This window comes from Scomber japonicus, chromosome 12, assembly GCF_027409825.1.
Source record: "Scomber japonicus isolate fScoJap1 chromosome 12, fScoJap1.pri, whole genome shotgun sequence".
NCBI lineage: Eukaryota > Metazoa > Chordata > Actinopteri > Scombriformes > Scombridae > Scomber > Scomber japonicus.
In genome coordinates this window covers 4,434,743-4,461,817 of record NC_070589.1, presented here as the reverse complement: position 1 = coordinate 4,461,817, position 27,075 = coordinate 4,434,743, and the positions used below count along the sequence as shown (strand labels likewise).

The window sequence follows — 27,075 nt, the reverse complement described above, 5'->3', positions numbered from 1 at the left end:
GACAATCTGGCAGGGAATGCATGGAAATGGGCCTGTTTATACAGTATTCTGTTGGAAGTAGGAACATGTGTGCAGGTGAATGTGGAGGTCAAGTGATGGAGAATGGGTGGAACACAGGGGTTACGCTTCGCTCACATCACGTCCAACTTACAAACATTGACTCCATGTGTCACTTTCACTTCTACTGTATCCAGTCCCATTGACAAATCCAGGCTTGTGGTCTTGTACTGGTACGATGTCCAGGCGTCGATGGCAGACTACAAACTGTAGCATTGTTCTCATACAATCTATACAGTTTGTGATTGCTCTGATCAGTATCTATAAATAACATAATTAATATACCTATGTGACTGTACCTTTACAGCAAAGCAGGTGAGAGTGGCAGATTCTCAAATGTTAAGTTTACCTTGGTCGGCTATTGGGACATCTTCCGAAAATACAATCTCAAATACATCTTGACTTTGTACTGTGTTGAACACTGTAGAGAACGTGAGCACGAAATGAAGAGGTTGTGATATGTGTCATAACAAGAAAAAAACAACATGCTCAGCGGTGTCTGCCTTACAGTACATGGAACTACTCTGTGGAGACTGAAATGGGGATCCTACCCAAAGTCTTCATGGTCATGTCACCCAATCTAATAGTGTGGCTTGTTTTTACTAGTTTTTGGACAACAATAGAGGTCTATGGCTTTTGATACACATACAATACACATGAGTATGATGAGTTTATTGTTAATTTGGCTCTGCATTGGAGATTTGTTGACAATAAGAAAACATAGAAAATCAGCATCCTTATCTTTGAATGTTAGGAGACCTTTGTAATCATGGTTATAATACCAACCACATTTAAAGGTCTGGTGACGTCACAGTGGTTCATGGTTTAAAAAAGACAATTTTGGAAACAGGAAGTGAACAGTACAAATGTTTTTTGTTGAATCGACCATCCATTGACCCAACCTCCTTCGTACATGGACTCTGCTCTACAATAATGTCACCTGACTTCCCTTCATAATTACTGAAGCTGCCAAAATCTTTCACATATATATATGGTTGTTGTCATTTGTGTTATTGACTGATCCTATCATTTTTCTTGGGAGGACAGTGACAAATGTCCTTCAAATTCTCAAAAAGTATGAAATAGTTATGGTAATATCAGACTCAGACTCAGGTCAGTACATGTGACATTCTAGTCACACACCAACATCCAAATGGCTTTTTCTGTGAGCATTTCCAGCATTTAAATGGAGCCCAGCCTGCTGAATAGCAGTAATATGTATTCAAAATGAATTTCATTTCAGTGGTAAATTTGTATGGGTCACTCACATCACTTTTCCACAACCTTTTAAGATAAGTCGCATATTGAAAGACAACTTAGAGCTCTAGCTTACATGCCTTTTTTCTCTCTGTAAAATTACTAAGTGACACACTTTGCATCCACAGCCATTAGTCTGTCTCATCTTTCAAGTCTGAATTACGACTCACTGGCAGCTCTCATCACTGTCAAACACTGAAACGCCAAACCGCCTAACTAACTCAGCAGAGTGGCTGATCACAGAGCATGACAAATTGTTGCAGTTCTCATTAAAACCATATAAACCCACAGTAACAGAGTGGATTGTCTTACTTATTTTTGTATTTATTTTTTTATTTTTGGCAAAAGTGTCCACCTCGTTAGTAATCTCCAGGGCTCTGAGCAGATCTGATTTAATGTCTGTGGCACAATTGAGGAGCTGGAGTCATTTTGAGTCATTCTGTTATTAGCTTGGTCTTAATATGTCACAGCTTGGAAGATGAGTGCTGTCCCTCACAGCTTGAAACTGGCCACAGTCAACTTTTAGACTTAATGGATTTAAAGAAACACTGGGGTATTGGATAAGACTGAAATTGGGCCATATTCAAAAGCCAAACTATCTGTCTTGTTGGTTCATGAGACCATAGTGCATGTAGAAAGCTCATGGAGTCAATAAGTGAAAGGGTTCATCCTTTCACCCATCACAAAAGTAGCCTGAAACTATTCATTGTGCAAAATGGTAGCAGTCAAGGTATTATATATATATATATGTGTGTGTGTGTGTATATACATGTATATTATCATACATTTATAGTCATTTTAATCAGTGCTGTCAAGGTAAATCTCATTTGAACAACTTAACATGTAAAAGTTTAATCTGAAAGGTAACTATAGCTGTTTAATGAATGTAGTGGAGTGAAGAGTACAATGTTTCAGAAATGTAGTGGAGTAGAAGTATTAAAGGACAGGTTCACAATTTTTTCAAATGTGTCTTAAAAACAACAGTCAGGTGTTCATATGGACAGTGAAAAATGTTTTCCTCTCTGTAATCATTCCTCTTGTTCATGCTGACTGTTAAAAGATCTTCTTCAAAGTAATTTTGTGCAAAACAGCAGCTTATATGAGTCTTCAGCAGTCTGAGTCAGTCAAATCAAATGGATATCTGACACATTTACAGCTGTTGAGCTGTGGTGGAAGTATAGTTGCAAGTAAGACTGTAACGTTGAAGACTTGATTTGACTCATTTGGACGCTGAAGCTTCATATTAGTTTATGCATAGAGGAGGAATAATTACTTCATTGATCCCTGTTGGGAAACTGATCCTAGTCATTTGACCCATCCTATACACAAATAAAGGAGCAATTGGCTTTCACAGTGCAGTGCATGAGGGCCAAACCCTGTTCTTTAGCCAGTGCCTTGGTCAACATCCATGTCTTTCATGGTGGTAGGAAACCCATGTAAACAAGGGGAAAACATGCAAACCTCACACAGAAAACATGGTGAGGCAGCAGCACTAACCACTGAGCCACCATGCTGCCACACATAGGACTGTAGATTTAGTCCTCCATCACTTCCTTCTTCATTATAAGTACATTATGAAGAGATCTTTTAATGGTCAGTATGAACAGGAGGAATGATTATAGCAAGAAAAAAACACTTTCAGAATTCATTTTTGCTTGAAAATTTGTGAACCCATCCTTTAAATATCACTGAATAGAAGTGCATATGTATTGTGCAGTGAGCCCAGTATTTGCAGTTGGATCTGTATTTGTTTAGGCAGCAAAATTATTTCCAGTTGTATTCAAATCAAAGTGGAAATAAAGTGTTTTTATTACACTTCTAATTTCAGAATATTAAAGTGTTAAAGTTAGTGTTCCTCATCAACATTTTATGGTAATTATGAACACATAAATGCAGTATTGCTTTATGGTTTTAATAATCTCAACAATAAACACATATCATCATAAAAATCATTGAAAATAAACTAACATTCAATCAACGCACACTCAAACCAATAAACTCTAAGCTAATAAATGCCTATGTGAACATTGTATATATATGAATTGCATAGACTAACATTTAATGGTACTGTTTACACACACACACACACACATGCACATGCACAGACAAATACACACACACACGCACAGACAAACACACACACACACACACACACACACACACATACACACGTGCATATAACGTTACTGTTTTGAAAAGAGGACAGCTTCAAGGATTCACTCATTACTGATAGTTATATCTTAAAAACAGGTGCAAGCTTCTCCCACATCACCATGAGCTATAATTAACAAAATAGCAGAACAAAACATATTTTGCTCTGCACTACTGTTTTCACAACAGAGACCAGGAAAACATGTCACACTGAGTTTGTGAGTTTGTGTTAGCTCCACACAGCCACTCAGTCCCAGGAAATGCATACACACTTTGTAGTTAACCAAAATATGTGCAATTTTGCTGAAAGATTTACCACAGCGTTCCTTGTATTCTGAAAATATCCCATATTGTTGCATGAGGAAAATCAGCTATGAGACATTTCATTTATATTTCTTCCCAAAAAGTGCAAAACAAATCAATATTTGTAAAACCTGTTATTTGTGTTTGGCCAAATTCAGATTCAAATCACTTCTTTTCAGCTTTTATTTAGAAATGTGGGAAGTAACTGATCCTCAGCTTCTCCCTGGGATTCATTACAGTTTGCTACTGAATCTCATGTTTTAAAAAACCCAGCATGAATCAATCAATCTTTATTCATATATAGCACCACATCACAACAGAAGTCATGTCAAGGTACATTACATATAGAGCGTTTAGGTCTAGGCCATACGTTTTATATTTAACCTTCCTGTCGTTCTGCTCGCTCAACTTGACCCCGTCTGTCCTCCCTCCCTCCCTCCTTCTCTCTTTCTTTCATTTCTCTCTCTTCCGTCCTTCCTTCATTTCCTTCCTCCCTCCCTCCTTCTCTCTATTTTTCCTTTCTCTCTCTTCCCTCCTTCCTTCCTTTCCTTCCTCCCTCTCTCCTTCTTTCTTTCTTTCCTCCCCCTACCTTCCTCCCTTCCATCCTCCGTTTCTCTTTTCCTCCCTCCTTCCTTCTTTCCTTCCTCTCTTCCTTCTTTCCCTCCCTCCTTTACTTCCTTCTTCCTTCCTTCCTTTCCTTTCTCCCTTCCTCTTTTCCTTTCTCCCCCCCTTCCCTCCTTCCTTCTTTCCTCTGTCCTTCCTTTCCTTCCTTCCTCCCTTCCTTCTTTCCTTTCCTCCCTTCATTCCTCCCTCATTTTCTTCCTTCCTTCTTCCTTCCTTCCTCCCTTCCTTCCTCTCTCCTCTCCTTCCTTCTTTCTCCCTTCGTTACTTGACTCTAGGACAACAGGAAGGTTAAACATAACTTTGAAGAAACATATTCACCACTACAAACACTGCAACAAAGTTTGTGAAGGAGTACAAGTTAAGCAGATGAAAGGTGATGAGAGGTGTGTGTGTGTGTGTGTGTGTGTGTGTGTGTGTGTGTGTGTGTGTGTGTGTGTGTGTGTGTGTACGACCACATCAACAGGCTCATGTTATGGCTGACTGAGCCTCAGTCCTGCAGGATGATGGCTGCCAAGTCATTTATATACAAAACAATGTAGCACAAAGAACATCCATTATTATCTGATGTGTCACCGTGGAAACACAAATCTTTCCATCTTTTTTTAATACCTTTGGCACACTTAATACATAGCCTGCAGACACAGAGGACAGTGTGTCTGTCATTAGAAATTTCTGTTCATTAAATTGGGCACATGCATGCTAATTTTTGGATCTATTGTCCTCTGTAGCAATCTGCCATTGGTTTCCATTCATTCATGCGTTTATGAACAGAAATAATTATAGAACTCATGAAACTTGCTTGAGTTTTGTAATCTGTGTGAGTCAATGTTCATTTGTCAATGTTATGTTAATGTTGCACAGTAATGAATGAATGAATGGAAGCTAATGGCTGTTTAGAATGGTAAATTGCATACATATTTACAAAACACAGCAGCTATTATGTAAAATGGTAATCTGTGGTGTAAAGTACCTATGTTTACAGTACAGTAACATTTATAGTAGATATGCTTAATCAAGCAAAATCACCTTGCTGTTCCCTTGAGCAAGGTCTTTTAAAAATGATAGAGGTTCAGCAATTTACTTTTGCACTACCTTAAAGTCAGGAGACTTTAAAATTGATTTGATGAGTCAGTTGTAGCCAGAGGAGGGTAGAGTAGCCAAAAACTGTACTCAAGTGTGTGACTTTGTTGAGTACACATACCTTACATTACTGTTTGCTTTCATGCTGTTGTAAAAGTGATTAATAATCCAAGATTGGTTTGATCATTTGAATCTAAGATGCCTCATCACTGTGTGTCTTGTGGAATGTGTGTTGTTATAATTAAAGGGTCTATTGCTCTTCCCTTAAAGTCTGTGTAAAGTAAGAATAAATATGTGTTCTGAGTTTGACATACCACAGAAAAGTGTGTTGTTAACCACCCTGCCAAATTTGAATGATTAAAAAAATCACCAAATATATGAAATTAAGCTTCAAAGTTGTGTAAAAATCAGCCTCTTTCTCTGCTCCCAAACGCTGTGGGAGTGCCCACCGAGTTCGCTGAACCCCCGCCCCCTACTAAGTGTCACCTGTCAATCAAAGTCACCACCTCTACCAGAAACATGGACGCTAGGTCTGAGAGCTTTCTGCTGCTAACTTAGCGGCTAACTCAGCTAACTGGTTAACTGTAGACTATATTGGTAGTAGTGTTAGATGTAGTAACAATAACTGGCCACTAGGCAGGTTAACCACTGAGAAGAGCGGACTCTCTGTCTTATATAGTAGGGCTACCCGAGTGACCTAACCAATACATCATGGAGTAGCCCTTTTTGCAGGCTCAGAAAATCAGGAAAAATTAGCGAGTGAGAAACAGTTTAAGGCTTTATCTCCACTATTCAGTACTGCATAGTCATCAGCCTTTTCACATGTTTTCTGTAACCATTTTCCTACATGTATAATACGTTGTATTAATATCAATGAATTGATTTTAACTTGGCTGGTGTCCAAATAAGGTAGAATGTGTAGGGTAACCATTGTTAGGTGCCAAGAAATGATTTATGACAGGATGCTCTTGTTTTGGGGCTGAATGAGATGTGCATACACATATATGTTCTGCTCTGTGGTCATCCTCTATTGGGTCAAATATTATAGACTTATATGTTTGACCAATCACAGAAGAATTTGTGTTTGTTCTCTTAGAAACTATAAGAGTTTGGGCATACTCTTTGCTCATTGAGATGAGCTGATGTCATTCTGTATGTATGACGTCAGCTAATTTTTCAATAATAATTGTTTCATCTTCAAGCCAGCAGTGCTTGTGTGTTAATTCATATTTGTGGTGAGTGTTCAGACAATTTTCACAACACTATATGGTGTGGATATGACATTATTTCAACCACAGGTGAGGTACATGTTTAGTGGAGTTATTACAGTTGATTTATAATAATAAAAAAGTAACACAGTAAATGTAGCTAATTACCACATTTAGTTGCAGCACACCGGCTGTGTCTCAGCAGGTAGAGCGGTAGTCCAACAATCAGAAGATTGGCGGTTCGATTCCCGGCTCCTCCAGTCCATATGTCGATGTGTCCTTAACCTCAAATTGCTCCCGTTGCTGTGCCAATGGTGTATGAATGGCTAGTTTCCCTCTGATAAGCAGATTGGCACCCTGCGTGGCCATCAGTGTATGAATGTGTATGAATGGGTGAATGCGATGTAGTGTAAAAGCACTTTGAGTGTTCATAATGACTAGAAAAGCTCTATAGAAGTACAGTCCATTTACCATTTACAGCATACAGCAGCTGGAATGTTTCTATCCTGTTCACAAATGTTATAAAATCAACTGATTTTGTGGAAAATGTTCATGTAAAATAGGACAGTGGAACATCCTGACACACTGATGCACATCAATCAACATATCAAGTCAGTGAGAACAAAGGGTGCAGGTGTTTTGATAGCATCCTTTATTACAGATGTGTGCTGCCTTTTAGTCGTAGTAGTAATGTGTTTATTTGGACCATGTACAATGTTAAACTATTATATAATAAATGTTATCATTTGATGTACTGTACGAGAGTTATAGCTCATTCTCATCTGCAGTCCATTCAGCAAGTCAATATTAAAACATAAAAGCGCAATAGCAACAGTATAACGCAAAAAACACACAGGACACATAGAAAATACAAAACTTATATTTAGTTTTAAATAACATCAGATATCATCAGATAGATCATTCCACTGATGTCCAAATGTAGTGTGATGAAATGATACCGTCTCTAATAGAGTATATCATGGAGGATCTAATAGACCTTACTGAGTGAATGTGCCAATTTCAAATGGACAAACCATTTGAGCTTTTATAAAGCATGCACAAACATTTTCAAAGCTGATTTCTCCAGTATCCAACAGTGATATAAATGCATTGTTTTTTGTCCAATTTTTAGAGTGAGGTCAACATTTTAGCTCTTTTTCTATGTGTATTGAGATTTTTCGGATGTGTTTTTAGTCTGAGGCCCTTCAATCCCTGGATACTACATTCCCCTTAATGCAACTCTCATCTCATCCTTTTGCAAAGTACACTTTTTATTGAACTCAGTGCTGCATACTACTAGTCACTTACAACACATACTATTATAAATGAGATGACATCATCAGGATTATTTTTCTCAGACATAAAGCTCATGCAAGAACCACAGAAGGACAAACAACACTGTGATTGATCTGATGTGTAAATGAGATGTATTTCCCCTTTAAAAGCAGGTTGGTGAGGAATACAAGAACAAAGAAAACAGCTGATTGAAACAGCAGCATCACTGTAGAGCCTGTAAAGTAAATCATTGATTACCACTGATAACCTTGCACTTGAATATTCATGTGCATAATTTTATCCATTTGTCAAGGGAGAAAAACTTGACTTTGATTAAAATGAATATAAGCCTCATGTGTGCACAGTGTGTGAGAGTGCATACTATATTTGCATGTGTATTGTAAACTCAGCATTGGCTTTATGCCATTATTCTGAGTGAGAGACAGAGTGCAAGATATCAGAAGATGCTCTCTCCTGCCTATATACTGTGTGTGTGTGTGTGTGTGTGTGTGTGTGTGTGTGTAGATGTGTGTATGTACTGTATGTGTTCTCAGGCGTTATTCTGTGTGTGCTCATGTGCTGGAGAGATCAGTTAACTAATCGTGCCCTGTTTAGGGAATACACTGGCTGCCAAGAATTAAGGAGAGCTGCAGTGAGTGTATGTGTTTGTGTGTGTCTGTCTGTTTGTGTGTGCTTGATGTCTTGCCAGCCATGTGTGTGTGTGTGTGTGTGTGCATACAGGCGCCATGTGTTCTCAGGCGTGACTCTGTGTGCACTCAGGTTTCTTGGTGAGCGTGGTGCTGAAACCAAACATGGCACCGTCAGTCTGACACTCTCTGTCTGACAAGCTGGTGAAGACTGATATCTGTTTGATGTATGATTCATTTAGCTCCTCATACACACAGAAATACATATTCACAGCTGGGACCTCTCTCTCTCTCTCTCTCTCTCTCTCTCTCTCTCTCTCTCTCTCTCTCTCTCTCTCTCTCTCTCTCTCTCAAATACTCAGCACGTGTGAGCATGGAGTGAGTCCACAGTGCTTGTTCCCTGTATGCGTATTGAAGTCTTGTATGTGTTTGGTGGTGAGGTTGGCAGTCAGAGTATTGTGTTGGTTGTGTCAGTGGTCATCTGTATCTGTAGAAGCTCACACGCTGGCATGTGGTTAAAGTAATCCAGCGTGACGGCACTTGAGTGGAGGAGGGGTTGTAAGGTTTGAAAGTGTGAAATCTGCTTCTCGCATGAACAGCGTTAGTGTGATTTTTCTGGATGATGAGGCCAAAGTTGAGAAGGTTGTTTGAAGTGCTGTTGGATGCTTCAGTTAGTTTGTTGTTGTTTTTTTTATTTTGGTGACTTCTGAAACGATAAAAATGTTTCGGTAATGGGAACATTTGGTTTGGTCCTGCCCTGAGACCAAGGGGATAAAGTAAAAAAAGAAGGTTATATGTCTTACTTTTTTATTGTTTGTTTTGATGTATATCCTTTGCTTATATTTTTTTATGTAGATTGAAATAGTAGAGAGCAATATTTTTTTGAATATTTTTTTCACATGTTCTCAAGCAGTAATTTTGATATTTTGAGTGTGTTCTGGGTCATATTTCACCCAGTTTAAGAATCTCCTTATAATAAGTGTCTATACATGAATGTTGAAGCACAGATGTGTTTAGAAAGCATCAATAGTTGATCTGACTGATCAATAAATGTGATTAAACCTTGATTCATGTTTCAGAGAGCAGAGAGTGTATTTTTTAGCTTTTACAATATCAAACATCTACTATCACACAATATCATGTCCTATTTTTTATGGAAGTGTGGGGTTTATTGTAGAACCATTAGAGCCATCAGTCTTCACTGCTACATCATAAAAAGAATTATTAAAACTATTAACTATTCATTTCACTAAAACACATGGCAATAGATACAGAGATCATTTGACCCAGAACAGCCTTAATGGCTTCATTCAGTTGAGCCTCATGTTTGTGCATTTTGGGCCACTTTAGGAAAAGTCATCAAATTTCAGGGTAAACAAACAGGTCAAATTTGACCTGAGCAGTATGTAAGGGTTAATTGACTATGACTTGACTGGGTTTTCTCCCTCACTTGCAGTGGTTGGTTGTTATTATACAGTGGGGAGATTATATGGTGTTGTAAGGTAATTCTGGGTAAAGTATTAAAAACAGGATAGTTGATGCAAAGAGGCGCTAGGCACACAGGAAAGCGAAGCCCTAAATTAAAGGTAAGGCATCCATTTAGGGTGAGGAGCTGGAAACACAGGAAACTAAAATCAGTCTCTGTGGCCTGAGGTGTGATAGCGATAATGATCTGGCGTTCACAAGTAGGGGAATGACATAAAAAGAAGAAGCACCTGTAAATTGTGTACTGACATGTGAGACTTTGACTCTGAATATGGATGCATGTTAATTATTCTTTGCAAATAAAAACTTTCAATTCCACCACTCAAACTCTTCAGCCTCATTTTTGGCAGAGAGAGAGAAAAAAAGACAGCTGCAGTCAAGAGTGCTGAAAGTGTAGTTAATGGTGTGCTAGTGGCTGAAAAACATCCACCAAATAAATCTAGCAAAAGAAAAAAAAAATCTTGACAAAGAACAGAGCGGTGCTGAGACGGAGGATTTGTCACATGATCAGGAAAATGAGTGGACACCATTAAAAGAAGATGAGACAAATTTTTATCTCTTTGAGAAAATAAAGTGGACACTAAATGGGAAAAGCCAGTTAAAAGTGGCAAGTTTCCCCTGATTTGAGAGTTTTTATGAGGTCTGTGGCAGGCCTGAGGAAGGGAGAGGGTGAACCAGATTCATTGCCTCTAGAAATTTGTGACAAGTATGAGCTCAACTAACTGAGGATGATGATTAAGTCAGAAATGCTTCTCCACATACCAGTATGTGTGGGTTTTTTTAGTGGCTAGTAATTTCTTTTTCATGAGTGATTTAAAAATAGGACCTTTACATTTTAATGGAGCAAGAAGTTATGTGTAAAGAGCTTCAAACTGATTGCAATAAAATCTTTTTTTTTTGTACAAGAAACTTACAGCAACGCAGAAAATGAAAGTGACTGCAAGAAGGAATGGCCTAGAGAAGTCATTTTGAGTCATAAATTGTGTAACACTGGCATAGTTGGTCCCTGGTCATGCTTTAAAAGTGATGTGAAAATGATTTTTGTAAATGTCTGTGCTTCACTTTTGAGCAATGACAGCATGTTTTGTGTGATGTTATCATAATTGTGCTGAAGGTATTTTCTCAAGAGTCTAACTGACACTTATGAGTTAAAAGTTTGGAGACGTTTGACAGAAATGACAGAAAGTACAACTGGTGTCACTCCAAAGACAATTTGTTATCATTGGTCAAACTTGATCAATTTTATTGTCTGACCAGCATCACTGCTCATTTTAAAACATTAAGTGATCTTTCAAAATGGTAAGTTAGACATCACATTTGGCATTTTACTATTGTGTTTTAGTCTAGTGGATTCTACAGGAAATCAAAGGCATATTGAAGCATATATCTAGACATACTGCCTTACCCAACCTGTTGGGCATTACAGTACTTGGAGTACTGGCCCACTTAAGATTAATGAATACAGTTTTTCTTCAGTTTGGGGTGAAAGAATGGTAAGAGAAAGATCACTACTCTTCATGTTCTGAAAATAGATCCACACTAATGGAAACTGTTGAGATTCAGAGACATACTGTACCACCTTCCTCAACGAAGAGCTCTTTAAAAGGGAATATCTGGAGGATTTAGAGTTGGCTGGATATTTTTTGCTGGACTACCTCATGTGTATGCTGACACCAATACAGTGTTGGATGCAGAAGTGTCTTTGAAAGAAATGCATACTGTTCTAATGAGCCTGGGAATTGGAAAAAGAACCTGGCACTGATGGTCTGCTTGTTGAGTTGTATAAATCTTTTTGATCAGTGGTTGGTGAGACTTATCAGAGGTGTTTTGTGACAGTTTGTATAAAGGATGAGCTGTAGGATGGTGGTTATCACCCTGCTACTGAAAAAAGGGAAATATACAAGATCTGAAGAACTGGAGATCTGTATCTCTTCTGTGTGAGGACTACAAAGTCGTCTCTCAAGTTGTTGCCTCTAGATTTAGAGAGGTGATGGGTGAGGTCATCCATGTTAACCAGACTTACTGTATGCCCCGCAGGAAAATAAGTCAGTCTGATTTGGTATGATCTCTGACTCATTGGGTATAGATAGTAGTCTACATAGACCAGGAAAAGGCTTTTTCGATCCAGACACTGTACCATGATATTGCAAGTATACTAAAATGAATGTTGGTTTGGCTACACCTTTTAATGTACAGAGGTGGTTATGTCAGGGATGCTCTCTTGCTAGGATGTTGTATTCTATCACCATTAAGTTTCTTCTTCACAAATTCAGGAGGGAACTCTCAGGTTTGTTTTCCAGGTTGTGATTCAGCTGTTAAAATGTCAGCATATGCAGATGATGTGATGGTAATTATCAATAAAAGAGGGATTTATATTTTGGAGGGGAATATCATTATTTTTAATAAACTTTAAGGTCAACTGGAAAAGGTGAAGCTATGGTTAGGAAAAGGTGCTGGATAATTTAGTTCTACCACTAGAATAGAACCCTCAGTTTTTCACACTTAGACCTTAACTCCACCATATGGACCGTACTTGAATCAGCATTGGTCAGTGTGACTCATCATGTCACTAGGTCAACAAACCCAGAGACACCGCCAGTGAGGACTTTTCAGGTTTATTTTTAGAGCCATCAGCCACAATACAAAGCCTGCAAGCTGATTTCACAAGAAACAGGAGCCACAAAGCAGAGTTAGCACTGAGCTGCTATTTCTGTAAGGAGAACAAAATTAGTGCCGTGGTTCCTCCGCCCTGTATGACTGAAACACAGCGTTTGCACAGACCTGCACCTATCAGCTTCTGGGCCACACGTCTTACCAGCCTGGTCACCTGCCAAAAAACCTCCTCATGGACTTACATAAGGGGAGGCTTACATTGACTGGTAATGAACTGGGCATAGAATAAGGTAGCATAGCATAAAGCATAGCACGGCTAAGCAGAGGATTTCTTAATTTTGTCAATGCATTGTGTATTGTACTGATTTGATCATGGAGATCTATAGTTGTAAAGTCACTCAGGTTAGATCTGCAGACAAACTAACCATCTCTTTCTAAACTGGCATCTTGTTGTAATGATTGATTCTAAGTATTATAAAGAAATGAAGGACATAGATCAGTTCAGCATGATCTGACCTTATGGTGACATGTTTAAAAAAAAATGAAAAAAAAAAAATTCTGTGAAGTTGATGTGATGTGATGTTATGAGTTATGAGTATTTTATTTATTTTTTTGTATTTTGAAGATACATGGTAGTCTGTCTACATCGCTGTGAAATACGGCAAGAGTGCGTCAGATAGTATAAAGAATGTTGTTCAGATGACAGGAGCTACACACACTCATGCATGTCTGTGATAAGACCATAAAAACAGGATTTTGGTAGTGAGCTGGTATTTTTACCTGGTCATGTATCTTATTGTCAGTGGCATGAACACCAATTTGCAGTTCATGAAGCAAAGGAAGGATTTCTGCTGATTTGCATTCACCTTTTTCTGTCTTTTGTGTGTCTGTGTGTGTGCAACCTTACAAACATTTGTAAATCACAATTGTAACTACAACAAGAATACTGAAAGCACCATCAAGAAATGACTTAACATTTTCATAATCATAATAATTATTATTAGTTCTATCTGTTGTATGCTGTACATTTGAATAATCAGAAATGTATGCAGTGGTCATGTTCAAACTGACTTTAAAATGACACTCAGACCCACAAGTAAATACTTCAAATTCCATCTGGCCCTTTAATAATAAATTCCTGCACTGTATCTAGCCACTGCTCCTGTCACTGAGAGTTCTTTCATGGGTCTTTTTAAAAAGATTCAATACATTCCTGAATATTCTAAGATGAATTAGAACCCTACTGGCTTGAATGCAGGGCAATATATTTTCCTGGAAATGTATGAAAAAAATGGATGTCATCATATATTCAGGGACCAGACAATTTCATGTTCAAAACATCAGATATTCTTTTTGAATGGAGAGAATAGCAGTCTGGCCCTGTTTGCTGCTTAAAATACTTCTACACATTTCAGTCCTCTGCATCCACTGTTATTGTCACTTGACTGACTTCATATTGTCAAGCTGATGGTCCTTTAACCTGTCACAGTTGAGGGATTATGGGAAATGGTGTTTGTTAAAGGCATCCAAAAGTAGATATATTACTGGTTCAACTTACACTTTTGACATTTGACCAAACTCAAGCATGTCCAAGCAGTTTAAAGACAGAACCTTTGCTTCCAGGCCAGGAGGAAACTAAAAGAACTAAACAACATTAAAGATATGGATACAGAAGAAAGAAGATTGAGATTGTATTTTTGCAAGATGTCCTAATAGCCGAATATAAGTCTGACATACCACAGAAAAGTGTGTTGTTAACCACCCTTACAAATTTAAATGATTAAAAAAATCGCCAGATATATGGAATTAGGCTTCAAAGTTGTGTAAAAATCTGCCTCTTTCTCCCTCCCCCCTACCAAGTGTCACCTGTCAATCAAAGTCACCACCTCTACCAGAAACATGGACGCTACGTCTGAGAGCTTTCTGCTACTAACTCAGCTGCTAGCTTGGTGGCTAGCTCGGCGGCCAACTCGGCTGCTAGCTCAGCAGCTCATTCAGCTAACTGGCTAACTGTAGACTGTAGTAGTAGTAGTGTGTGCTGAATGTATTTATACCTCTACAGCAGCAGGGGCGAGTTTATGATTTTCAGACCCGCCCACTAAATCCTGAACACAGAAACACAATACAGCCTAGCTCTACAATTCAAATCTAAATGATTGAAATGCTTTTTACACCTTTTTTAGAAATACATTTATGACCTATTTAATGTGTTTGGAAGAAAATATCTGAATTCACTTTACACGGTCTTTAAAGGATAATTACCGTTTTTTACAACCTGGACCTTATTTCTAGCATAAAATATGATCATTTACTCGCCCAGACAACTTTGTTGTCATTTGGAGTTGTTCGGACAAAATTAGCTCCAGTGTTGCGCTGCGTATATCCGTATATTCAACAATCATCATCATGCCTGAATCCCTGCATTTCTGCTTACTGTGGCTCTGACTGCTTTAGGCTTAAATTCCACATACAGGGAAGAAGTGGAATGTCACCTTACCTGAACTCACTTTACTTAGCTTTTAAACATATGAGACCTCAATTCATCATGTCTTGGCTTGTGACTCACAGGCTTTTCTTAAAGGTGATACCAACAGTTTTAAAGATAAATTTAAGACTAATCCCACACATAAAGAAAACCTCTGAAACCAGCAGGTTAAACTTATTATATGTGAAATCATGCATTTATATTTAAAATGTCTGCAGACCCTGAGTGCTGTGTGTGTGTGTGTGTGCGTGCGTGCGTGCGTGCGCGCGCGTGTGTGTGTGTGTGTGTGTGTGGCCTTTATAGAAATGCACTCTTTAAGGTGGATGACGATGTTGGGTCAGAAAAATAGAGTGATGGTATACAGATAAACTATACTTATATAAACTATATAAACTGGCTTATCTTTCTTCACCCTATTTCTTGTACTGCGCAATACATTTTTAATTGGGAAAAAAAGCTGCTCATTTCACTTAAACATCCTTTTTTCTTAATGTGAAAATAGCAATAGTGGACTGATGGCTACCTGAGCAGTGAATGAAGACACATTCCCGGCTGCATGTGCATGTTAGTACGCGGCTGTGTCACAAACTTTCTTAAATTACAGCTTAACTTGTGGCAAGAAATAAGCGATGCAGTAACAGAATCTTGATCCATATTTAATCAGCACTGCTTAGTTTGACAGTTTGATCTGAGTTTTATGAGCTGTTGGCTTACTTATTTTTCTTTTTCCAACTTTATTGAGTAAACAACACACATTTATTTTGGTCTGAGATGTGAGTGCTATAGTATGACACCTAGTGGCCGAATGTCGTACTACAGTTTTAAGCATATAAGTTTTTTTAAGTGTAACCTTTGAACCATTAAATAAAGACTTCACAGATATAAAAAATAGTCAGTTATACAATATAGAAAGACAAAGGACACAAAACTGAACAATGCACATGGATTTCTAAACCATTCCTTCAGATTCCCAATCTGTGTGCATCAGTCTGGGTTTGGTGGAACACATGCGGACCGCAGGACTAAAGTGCAATGCTTAGGCTATTATTTAAAACGTAGTTTTTACAAACTTAAAAACATTTATTTTTTGTAACACATCCACAATAATATGCCAGCAATTCAAATAGACTTTTTTTTTGCATCTGATGGGGTAGAGTAATTTTAGGGTTGGGGTTGGTGCTGGTTTTATGCACAGCTGGTGTGGGTTAGGGTTTACAAAATAGGACCTTTGCAGGACTCTATCCAGGAGTCCTTGAGGAGAACTTATTTTATATAATTCCATCCATATGTAACACAATGACAAAATATATGACTACGGGTTTCATACACTTCATGTAATGAAACGTCTAAAAGCAAATATCTTATCAGATACGGGACCCTTGAACAAAATCTTACCTATAATAAGGGTCCAAGGTCTAAATTGTTTCAATTTGTGGGTCCCTGAAAATGAAAAAGTTTGAGAACCACTGATGTAAAGAATACCAATATGTCACAATTTATAAGGTAAACTCATCATAATGCATCATGTTAGTTACTTGTTCAGATCAATTTTAAAGTAATCGATCAGAAAGGGCAAAAAGTTTCAGACATAGGATGATCTGAGGGGCTTCATTAAGGACCAATATGAGGTAAATATGGGGATTTTAAATGTAAATAAAGTCCTAGAATATAAATATAGAGCTGTGTAGACTTGTACATATGCGATATGTCCCATTCATTACTAGTCCACCCCTAATTTAGGCAGATTCACACAGATAGAAGCTTAATTCTTTAAAGTGAAGCTATGGCAAAATCAGAAGAAAAGCCACATAAAGTGGACCTCCACATAGAAAGACTGTATTATCCATAATGTTTTTTTGTCAGCAGAATCACATACTGATGTTACATAAACTGGATAAAGTATATCAAATCAGAGTGAAACCACCTTATCGTGTCTTAGCTCTTATGGTTAGTGATGGAGCTTAGTGGAGCATGTCCTGTAAATCCCACCAGAAGGGAATTAACCTGTTTAAATTAATAACCGTTACTTCCTGCCCGCCCACGCTCTTTTTGATTCATATTTCACACCCTCACAAGCCTTTGTTCTTAGCTGGAGAGACATGCACAGGGGGAAATACTTTAGCCTCAAAATGTCAGTCGCTGCTGCTGCTGCTGCTGCTGCTGCTGCTTAGAAACACTGTTGTTTCCATGCTTCTGTATTTTTATCCTCCACCCTTCTTGTCTTTGTCTGCTCCTGTCTCCCCTTTTTTTTGTTTTAAATGTTTTATTTTATGCCAGGGAGATGGATTTTCTTTGTCTTTACACCAGAGTGTTGTGTTGCAGCTCTGGCGGTGTATTTCTGTTCTTTTTTACTCTCTGCAGCTTGTTGCTTCGTGTTGCTTGTTTCTTTTTCTGTTTCATTTCATGCTGCTGACTGTGTCAAGATTTGCCTCCTTTTTGACTCTTTGTTCTCTCCAACAATATTTTGGAAAGCAGACAATGAGGAGGCATGAAGTTTTTTTAGCATATTCACCTGCTCCCTCCTGATGGCCTGAATAATATTCTGTAACTTACTGTATGAAAAACAAACAGCAGAGTCTTTTTCCTCCAGGCATTTGATGATCTTTTCATTTTTGAAACACTGACTGATTTTGGGGAGAGCTGGAATCATGAAGGTTGGGAAGGTGACTTGAGGAAATCCCTGCAGTAAGAATCTGGGTGGAAAAGAATAAACAAGTCATTTTGCTGCCTCTGCTAAATCAAAAAGAATAGCAATAGCATATTTAATAAATCACTTTTATCCAGGATTATTGAAGGTTTGTTGAAGGACTATTGGTGTTCAAGGCTCAGTGTCAAGCCTATTACTGTTTATTTAGTCCATATATGAATTTAAACTTTTGGATATTAAATTTGTTCTTAATCTATCATTTGAATTTAAGTAAGACAATTGAGATTGAAAGATTGTCAAAATAGATAAATACTGAAACTGTACTACTTAAGAATGATATGTCCACGCATCATTTCACACTTAGAAAGAAAGACAAAACCTACTACTTACTAAGAACAAACTAACCAACTGTTTATTACACTAAAAGCTCTAACCTTGGTAGATCTTTGGATAATTTTAAATGGTACAAACTATGTTCTGTGTATTATAGTTTTTCTGGGTGACTGAAACTTTATGTTGTTGCCTGTCTTTGTAATCTCAATCAATTGGTTCAGGTGGTTTCCCTGGTAAATTATTATTATCTGAAAGAAAAAAGCATTTCAGCTACAGTGTTGAATTTATGTGACAGGTAATAATTGAATTGACAGATATAGAAATGTACTATAATTCAGTATAATTAGTATACTATAGCATTAGTATAATATGTGTGTGTGTTTGTCTTACATGTTCCTTAAGACAGGTATGTGTCACTAGCTGGAGCTACAGTCTACATCTTTTCTGTCTGCAAAATATTCTCTGTGATGTTATACCTTTACATTGTATTATTTGTGCAACATTTTACAGACCAAAATCTTTAATTATGACAGTATCTCTCTAATGTCCACAGTGAAATGTGCATGTTTGCATTGTTTTTTTGCAGACAACACATGCATGGAAATATAGAACAGAAATGCAGAGCTGTATAGAATATCTGGCAGTACAGTATAACCATGTTATAGCAGTAATGTCTATGTAGTTATAGCAGTAATGTCTATGTAAAGACTATAAGGTAGAGAGAATGTTTTGTTGTACAAAAAGAACATTTCTATCACAAAGTTTTGTTCAGCATTGAGAATCAGATCTCAGATTGAAGGTTTGGCAGAGGAACAAAGATGACCGACCAAGCTGTTCAATAACTTAATGAATCAGCTGTAAGGAAAGTCAGCAGCCTCAAGCTCCTTGGTGTTCACATCACAAGAACCTCATCTGGGATGAGCACACACACACACACACACACACACACACACACACACACACACACACACACACACAGCCATGTGGTGAAAAAGGCACAGCAACAACTTTTTTACCTCAGGTGGCTGAAAAAGTTTGGCGTGGAGCTCAAGATCCTATAGATCTACTCCAGAGTTACAACTGAAAGCATCACTAGAATGGGAAGTACATTACCCTCAACTGCAAAGCACCATAGTGTAGAGAGTGATCGCCAGAGAATCAGTGCATGTGAACTTCCTATCCCTTCATTTAGGACATTTACAATGGATGATGTGTTAGCAAGGCCTGCAGTATTATTGTAGAGCACAGTCGACCCAACCAGACTGATTCAGCTGCTGTCGTCTGGCAACTAGCACCACAGCCTCAAGGCCCAGACCAGCAGGCTCCCAGACACTTTTTTGGCCACCGGGCTTATGAATTATGGACACTACCAGCCTGTTGCCTGTCTGTGACACACACACACACACAGACACACACGCACACACACAGAAATCTCTATTGTATTGTATTTTTAGTACTAATTCTCAAGTAGTATTTTTAATGAAGGCACTCAGCTCTCTTATACTTACTACGTATAATGGAATGCAACGTAAATGGTAATGTAATAAAGGATCCCTCAATCTTGAATCTTGAACTTTGTGAATGCCACTGCGGTCAGAGTGAACGAGGCTGTGTTGTAGAAACATTGTGTATCTAACAGTGACAGCTAACCTTTTCATTATGGATTTAATAAGAGGATTATAGGAAGGTGTCCTCATTATGATGGGAAATCATTACGAGATCATCTAGTTATAATGAGGTACTCCTTCTGAGATAGAAATGCGAGTGTTTTTTTCTCGAACAGTGGCAGGTCTGAACAGTCATTAGAATCATGCAGATGATTTCACTTCGTGTGTATAGATCTAATGCTTCACCACATCATCTCCTGCTGCAAATGGGATCATGTCTCATCAAATTGAATGGTTAATTAGCTTTATTGACACACATTTACCTTCTAGATTAATGTCCCAGTCAGTGTGTTTACATACACACTGGTGCCTTGGTTAACACATTCTGGTTTTAGAAGGCTGTCAGTGTTGTGCTTCCTTAAACCATGACTATGATTTTTCTCTAAATGGCTTCTAAAACCATTACAAAAACAAAAAAAATCATGTTCACTGACAGACAATGTTAAATTAAGTTACACAGCAACTGGTAATAAAAACAAAAATATTGTATGACGACATGAATGTCAACAGAAGTGTGCTGTACATCCTGAAACTAAGTAAATAATGCTACCATGTCTTCTAGAAAGTATGTGTATATTGAGATTTTGGTGCATAATTATCACATTTGTGACTTTTCCTTCAGTAAAAGTAACCCAGTCAATCTTTTTACAGCCATACTACTTCAATGCGTGTGTTAAAATGTAAATACAGCAGCAGATTCACCATCAAAGGTTTATTGATTATTTACTGGTTGATACAGAACAATTGCAATCAGCAAAACAATCACAGGGTATTCTGGCATCGTGTCGGATTTCTGGTATTATATTTCTTTTAAAGACCGTCTTGATATTGTCACCATCACTTTCGAATTTATGAGTTCGTCTGCCAATGATATATCTCAAACTAGCATTATTAGCCAATCAGAAGTAGAACGGGGCGGGTCTTGGAAAAATGTGTTTCAACCACTGAGTCCTATGCTACGTCACGTTGAAGGAGAGTAGGATGGAAAGCAAGTTCATGAATCCTGGGGAAGATGCCCTCCTAGTTGATAAAGGATTAAAAAATAAATGGCTATGGGCAGCGTGGATAGAGGAAGTCTGAAAAGACGTTAAGCCTTTTGGAGCAGGTGCTTGCTTCTGCACTTTATGCTCCAGAAAGCTAGTATATGCAACTAGCGGGAAAAAGTGCTACCACGACATGAATCAGACTCCGCTCACAGTGCAGCTGTTCGCTCTCTCACACACACACACACAACGCGGTTACCGGGAGCAACAACTACAGCTGATGTACCAGTACATTAAAGGTTGAATATGTAGAATATTTATTAAAAGCTATATTTTTTTTAAATAATACAGCCACGGGGCGTTTTGAGGGGTACAGAATGAAAGTATTGCTTTTCCATAAAAAAAAAAAAATTTGTCTGAATTAATATTTATAAAATGTTTTGACAGGTTCGACAATGACGTTCTGACAGTTCTGTGTACATTGTACCAGCCAATTAGCGGCCGGAATTGCGGGTTGCCAGGGTTGTCTGTCGGCGCAGCTACTGTAGGCTGGCACTGGGTGAAATGGAGTTGTAAACAAGCAGAGCCGTGTTGGACTTACTAAAACCAGCGTTTTTTGCTCTCAAGTACAACTTTTCATCACAAAACTTCGAAGGTAAGACAGAATATCTGTTAGTCGCTGTAAATAAGTGGTTGTTTACCTTTGTATGCTGCTGGTTCACTGAGTTTTTAGCGCAATAATAGTGGTACTGTTGAACTCGCCAGGGTCTTAGCTTTCATATGAGATGCTATTTGTTTGTGTACCATGAAGTATCAAAACGGTAGCAATGGAAATGTGGAGAGTGGGTTGACTTTCTGACGCTATTCGGATTTTGATATTTGATCATTAATATGCTTGGTGTTTGAGTTGTGTTTGGTGTGTGTAAAAATGACGTGCTTGTAGCGGAGTTTCTCCTGTTTAATTTGATGTGCAGTATGACTGTATTGCTACATAATTAGGGGATCATCCCTATGTTCCCCGGGTCCTATGTTCCCCGCTTTGCATGTGACCGGGGAACATAGGGATGATCCCATCTAGAGTTAGCCAGTTAGCTGAGTTAGCCACCGAGTTAGCAGATGAGTTAGCCGCCGAGCTAACAACCGAGTTAGCCGCGATCGGGGAACATAGGACCCGGGGAACATAGGTACGCTCCCCAGGTTTAACTGCTACTCCCACTGGCGTTACAATGTAATGTACCTCGGTGGTTTCAAGTCAGTTACAGCGAGGGTATGTTCGCTTCCTGTTTTCAAAATAAACAAATTAGGGTCACATTGTGGATCTAAAGGGCTACTTTCTCGCCTAAAAAGGTTAGACATGTGGATAAAGTGGTATATTTACAGAGTTAGAGCTAAAATAAAATCCGCTTCAGCCTGCTGATTTCAGCTTGAGTAGGAACGAAATGCATTATGGGTTATCGTGTAGTTTACTGACTGGTCTGCTCACGCCGATCAGGCTACAGAAACAAGCATCATTTTGAGTTGGGAGCTAGCTAGCTAATCAATTACACACCACTCAAAGAAAGACTTCCAGTTGAAGACTGGCTAACGTTAAATACTGTTGTAAAATTAATTGTTCGAAATTAGTCGTTACCCTGTATGATTCATCACTTGACATGACGCTGGCTAATTGACTGACACACTTGGCACCGGACCTGGCAACCCGACTGCTGGAATTACTTTTTGTTTGTTGCGACTACGATCTCAAGACATTAGATAGCGTTGTTCTGCTCATTCTATATATTCTACCTTTAATAACTGACCGTGTGTGCGACTTGAAAATAGGCATGTGCACGTGCAGCGAATGCATTGTTGCAAGTTTTGGAAGCCTGCCAACAACAACACAGCTCCCGGAGTGTCTCTCTCTCTCTCTCTCTCTCTCTCTATCTCTGACTGAAAGCGGGACAGAGTAGCCATCACAACAGGGTGTGTGTGTGAGCGCTGCTCCTCATCTGGAGGGAGAAAAAGCAATATTGGCTCAAAAAAGCTCGACAATCTTCAATCAGAGTGATCACATTTCTGTGTTTTGTTTATTAGGCAATATCGTGTTTGACATTAATGAAGCTCAGAATACCTAACATTCCTGATATCCATGTAAAACATTTTATAACTGATTAAGACTGCTATAACCCCATGAATGAAGAACAAAGGCTCAAACAATTGATGGTTTTGCACAACACATTTTATAGGAGGTGTAATTTCTAACTGGATTGTTTTAACTTCCAGATGTGTTCTATTCATGTAGTGCACATACAGTCAGGAAGTGGTCAAGATGATTCCTTTTTTTTTTTTGGTCACTAGATTTTTGGTAAAGTTTGAAGAAAGACTGTGTTTTGGTTAAAAATGATAAGTAGTGACAATGACCACCTCTTCTAGTGAGTGATGGTTGTTTCAGGTTGACATAGATACCTTTCTTCTCTCCTCTTTCAAACCATTTATCTTCTCTTTCTAATGCTGACGTAATTCCACAAAACACTTGTTTGGGTAGACAGGCTTTTGTCGCATTAGCCGTTTACACCTTGCATTAACATTCATCGTCCACGTGTGATTGCGGGATAAGATCACAAATGAACGGTGCTAAATACAAGTTTAAAAAACCTCAGAGACACATTGTGTTCCGGTCATTCAAACCACCTGCTGAGATGGTTTGGGACAAATCTGACTACATATATGTTGTAGCGTAAACACTAATGTGTCCTGATGCGTCCGTGAACCAGCACATACATGGAAATACATCATCAATGCAAGATGTGGTGGTTGTTTTTTTGGTAAACGGTTGAAAGAAAGGAGAGGAGCACTGATGTAAATGGTTGTAGTAATCTGAACAGCTGGAATAGTTCATACATGTATGTTAGTTCTTGAAACATTTTAATAGCTCTTAGCTCTTCAGATCAGACAAAACATCTGGTGCTTGTCTGACTGATGTAATAACTGTGAGCAGGGCGATTTAACCTCCTTGTGGAAGTGATGTAGGCAGCAACGAAATCTGGACACAAGTACTGTAGTCACCAAGTGTAAACAGCAATGTGTCTCTGCTGTCCATTTGTGAACGGAGCACCTGAGATGTACATTAATACTAGGGCCATTGTTCTGCACATGTATTTGTTGAAAATCCTTGTGAGTTTTGATATTTTCAGATAGAAAGTATGACTATGTTGTCATGGTGTTCTCACTAGTACTAGATGATCCAAACAGAGGAACCGTGGCAATGAACAGACAAGAAAAAGTCAGGATTCGAGCACTATGAGAAATATTAAACAGCAGCAGTAGTAATATCAGTAGCAGCAGAACATATTGAGTCAGAAAGGCTATGTTTGTTAATATAATGAGAGTTACTGTCAAGGATCATTTGAGGTATAATTCACCATTTATGTTATTAACCTGGTAGTGTCTCATTTCATGAAGTTCTGCTCTGCATATTTGATAGACTTAGATACCGTACAACAGCACTGAAAGACTATTTATCAGGTAGTTTCTCTCTCTCTCCCTCTCTCTCTACCTGCAGTCTCTCTCTCCTCATTCTTAATTTGCTCTGTGACACATCCAGCTTAGGATAGACTGCATGTTGCCGAACGTGTTCTGTCAGACTCTTCCTTTTCCATTTACTGTGACAGTCGCTTGTTTCAGATACTGAACATTTTGTACAACCTGTCACACTCCAGTCCTCCAATCGTCCTGCGTCTCGCTCCCTGATTGGATGGCTGTGTCTCTCATTGCGTGGTCCTCACCATTAGCTGACCACTCATCCTGACATTTGGCTATTACTCTGTATTACATACTTGTCAGGCACTTAAACGCTCCCTCCCCTCATTCATTTCCTCCTTCTTACGTCTCCAGCTCCACTCCAAATCTGACAAGGGCGACGGCTCCGTGCGCTATATCCTGTCTGGAGAGGGGGCCGGCTCTATCTTCGTCATTGACGAGACAACTGGTGACATCCAAGCGTCCAAGAGCCTGGACCGTGAGAGGAAGGCCCAGTATGTTCTACACGCAAGGGCCATCGACCGGTGGACAAACCGCTCTCTAGAGGCAGAGTCAGAGTTCATCATCAAGGTTCAGGATGTCAATGACAACGCTCCAACCTTCCCAGATGGACCATTCTCAGCCTCTGTGCCTGAGATGTCTGATGTTGGTAAGCATATAGAGCTTTTTTTTAAATGAATGGTTTAATTTAGCAGTTGAACAAGTATCTGTGTTATAAATACAATATAAAATAGAATGCAAAGTAATTATTCATACATGAACAGATATTGCAGAACTACGTTTTTTCAGAACTCTTCACCTCCAGACATCTCCCCTTTCCCCAACCTGTATTCATCACATTCAGTCACTTTCTTCTACATCACAAGTAATCCAGGTGGTTATCTTATGTACTGTATGAACAAAGAGTGCTAGCAGCCAAACCTTTAATGATTCTGATGTGCCAGAACAAAGCAAACATACCTCTAGCTTTTTCTTTTGCACTTTTTTTTGGTGTAGATATATCTATAGAAAATATACAAATTACTGACTATAGACATGATTTAGCTCTCTGAAACATTAATCAAGATTTAATCACACATTTATTGATCAGTCAGATCGACTATTGATGCTTTCTAAACTGATGTGTGGTTCAAAATGTGATATAGACGGATCAAAATTGACCCAGAACATACTGTGAGGGTGTAGAATATGAATATTTAAGGGTTAAATAGTTCAGCATATCAAAGTAACCAACTGGTGGTGCTGTTTCTCCAATCGAGTGCACTAAACTACAAAAAGATGATGTAACAGTGAAAGCTAAAGTGATGGAAAACATGATACACATTCTAGTGATGGAGAGCATGGTGAACAGTAGAAACACAGAAAACAACTAATATTACAACTTATTGCTTTTAGAGTGTTTTTATAGCACAAAACACGAGAGATAAATGGGATTTTTGCATCCAGAATCACAGAAAAGCCTGAAATAGCACCACTCACCAATGTTTACTGTCAATAGCCTTCCCTTTTTTAATTTTTTAATTTTTCATCATAGACACCACAGACTAAACACATTTTCATCTGGGCCATACAAACTCATGTAGATTCCCACCAACCATCAAAATGCTCTCCACATTCCAAAAATGCTGAAGAGTAAACACATAGATACAGAAGTGACAAAAATGAGAATTCAAAGTGAGGACAACTCTATCACAGGTGTCAAATGATGTGTTATACTATTTAAAAGGTGTCACATCTTCCTCGGTTAATATCTGACACTAGAACGAGGGTTAACCAATCAGGTCAGTTCATAACAATGTGGTAATTACAGTTTTTGCCCGTTGCTTTAACACATTTTGCAAAACTTCGCTCATTGTGCCAAAACTCTACACACAAGTAAACATGACACAACACTGGGAAATATACCATTCACATCTGTGTCAAATTGAAACTCTACTATCAAAACTTAAACTCTGCTATCAAAACCTAACAATCCTTTGTCAAAATTGAACACACTAGTCTACTTATATAAAACACTGCAGTCTTTGATTTTCACTGTTTATTCAGAAGGCACATTTTCAGGAGGCACATTTTCAAACAACCAAAAAAGCAAATAGGCCTACTCAATATTGTACATTGCAGCACTGTACATTACCCTAACCCTAACCACCGGGGAAAATAACCCCTTGCATGTCGAAACCACCGTCACCTGAATGTCGCCGCAGGCCTGTTCCATTGCCTGCAGAAGAGGCATGCGGGCATGTGGTTGGCGGTCATATACACGCCATCTCCAAGTCGAAAACAATTCCTCTATAGGGTTTTAAAATGGTGGGTAAGGGGGCAAGTATACCACTTCGAATTGATTGTAGTTGGTGAACCAGGCTTGGACCAGAGCAGCCCGATGGAAACTGATATTATCCCATACCACCACAAACCTGGGCTGATCTGGTCTGTTCTGTACAACTATATTATGGAGAGCATGTAGAAATGTGAGTATATGTTGGCTATTGTATGGACTTAGTTTTGCATGATGATGCAGAAGCCCTCGAAGGCTTATGGCAGAACACAACGTGATATTTCCCCCACGCTGCCCCGGGACGTGCACAATTGCCCTTTGGCCAATTACATTACGACCCCGTCGTCTCGTTTTGCTCAGGTTGAATCCAGCTTCATCAATGAAAATGAATTCATGAGGCTGTGCAGCTCCATCCATGGCCAAGATTCTCTGTAACAAAAAAAAAAAAACATTACTACAGTGCTAC

At 38.6% G+C, this 27,075-nt stretch overlaps 1 protein-coding gene across 1 annotated transcript in view; it reads left to right on the top strand.

The window, feature by feature from the left end:
- LOC128369195 (cadherin-18-like) overlaps positions 1-27,075 on the top strand; it is a 207,895-nt gene that overhangs the window by 34,567 nt on the left and 146,253 nt on the right. The window contains exon 2 of the mRNA XM_053330195.1: positions 24,689-24,983. Within this exon, the coding sequence (XP_053186170.1) occupies positions 24,689-24,983 (295 nt within the window). The remainder of the gene's footprint in view (positions 1-24,688; positions 24,984-27,075) is intronic.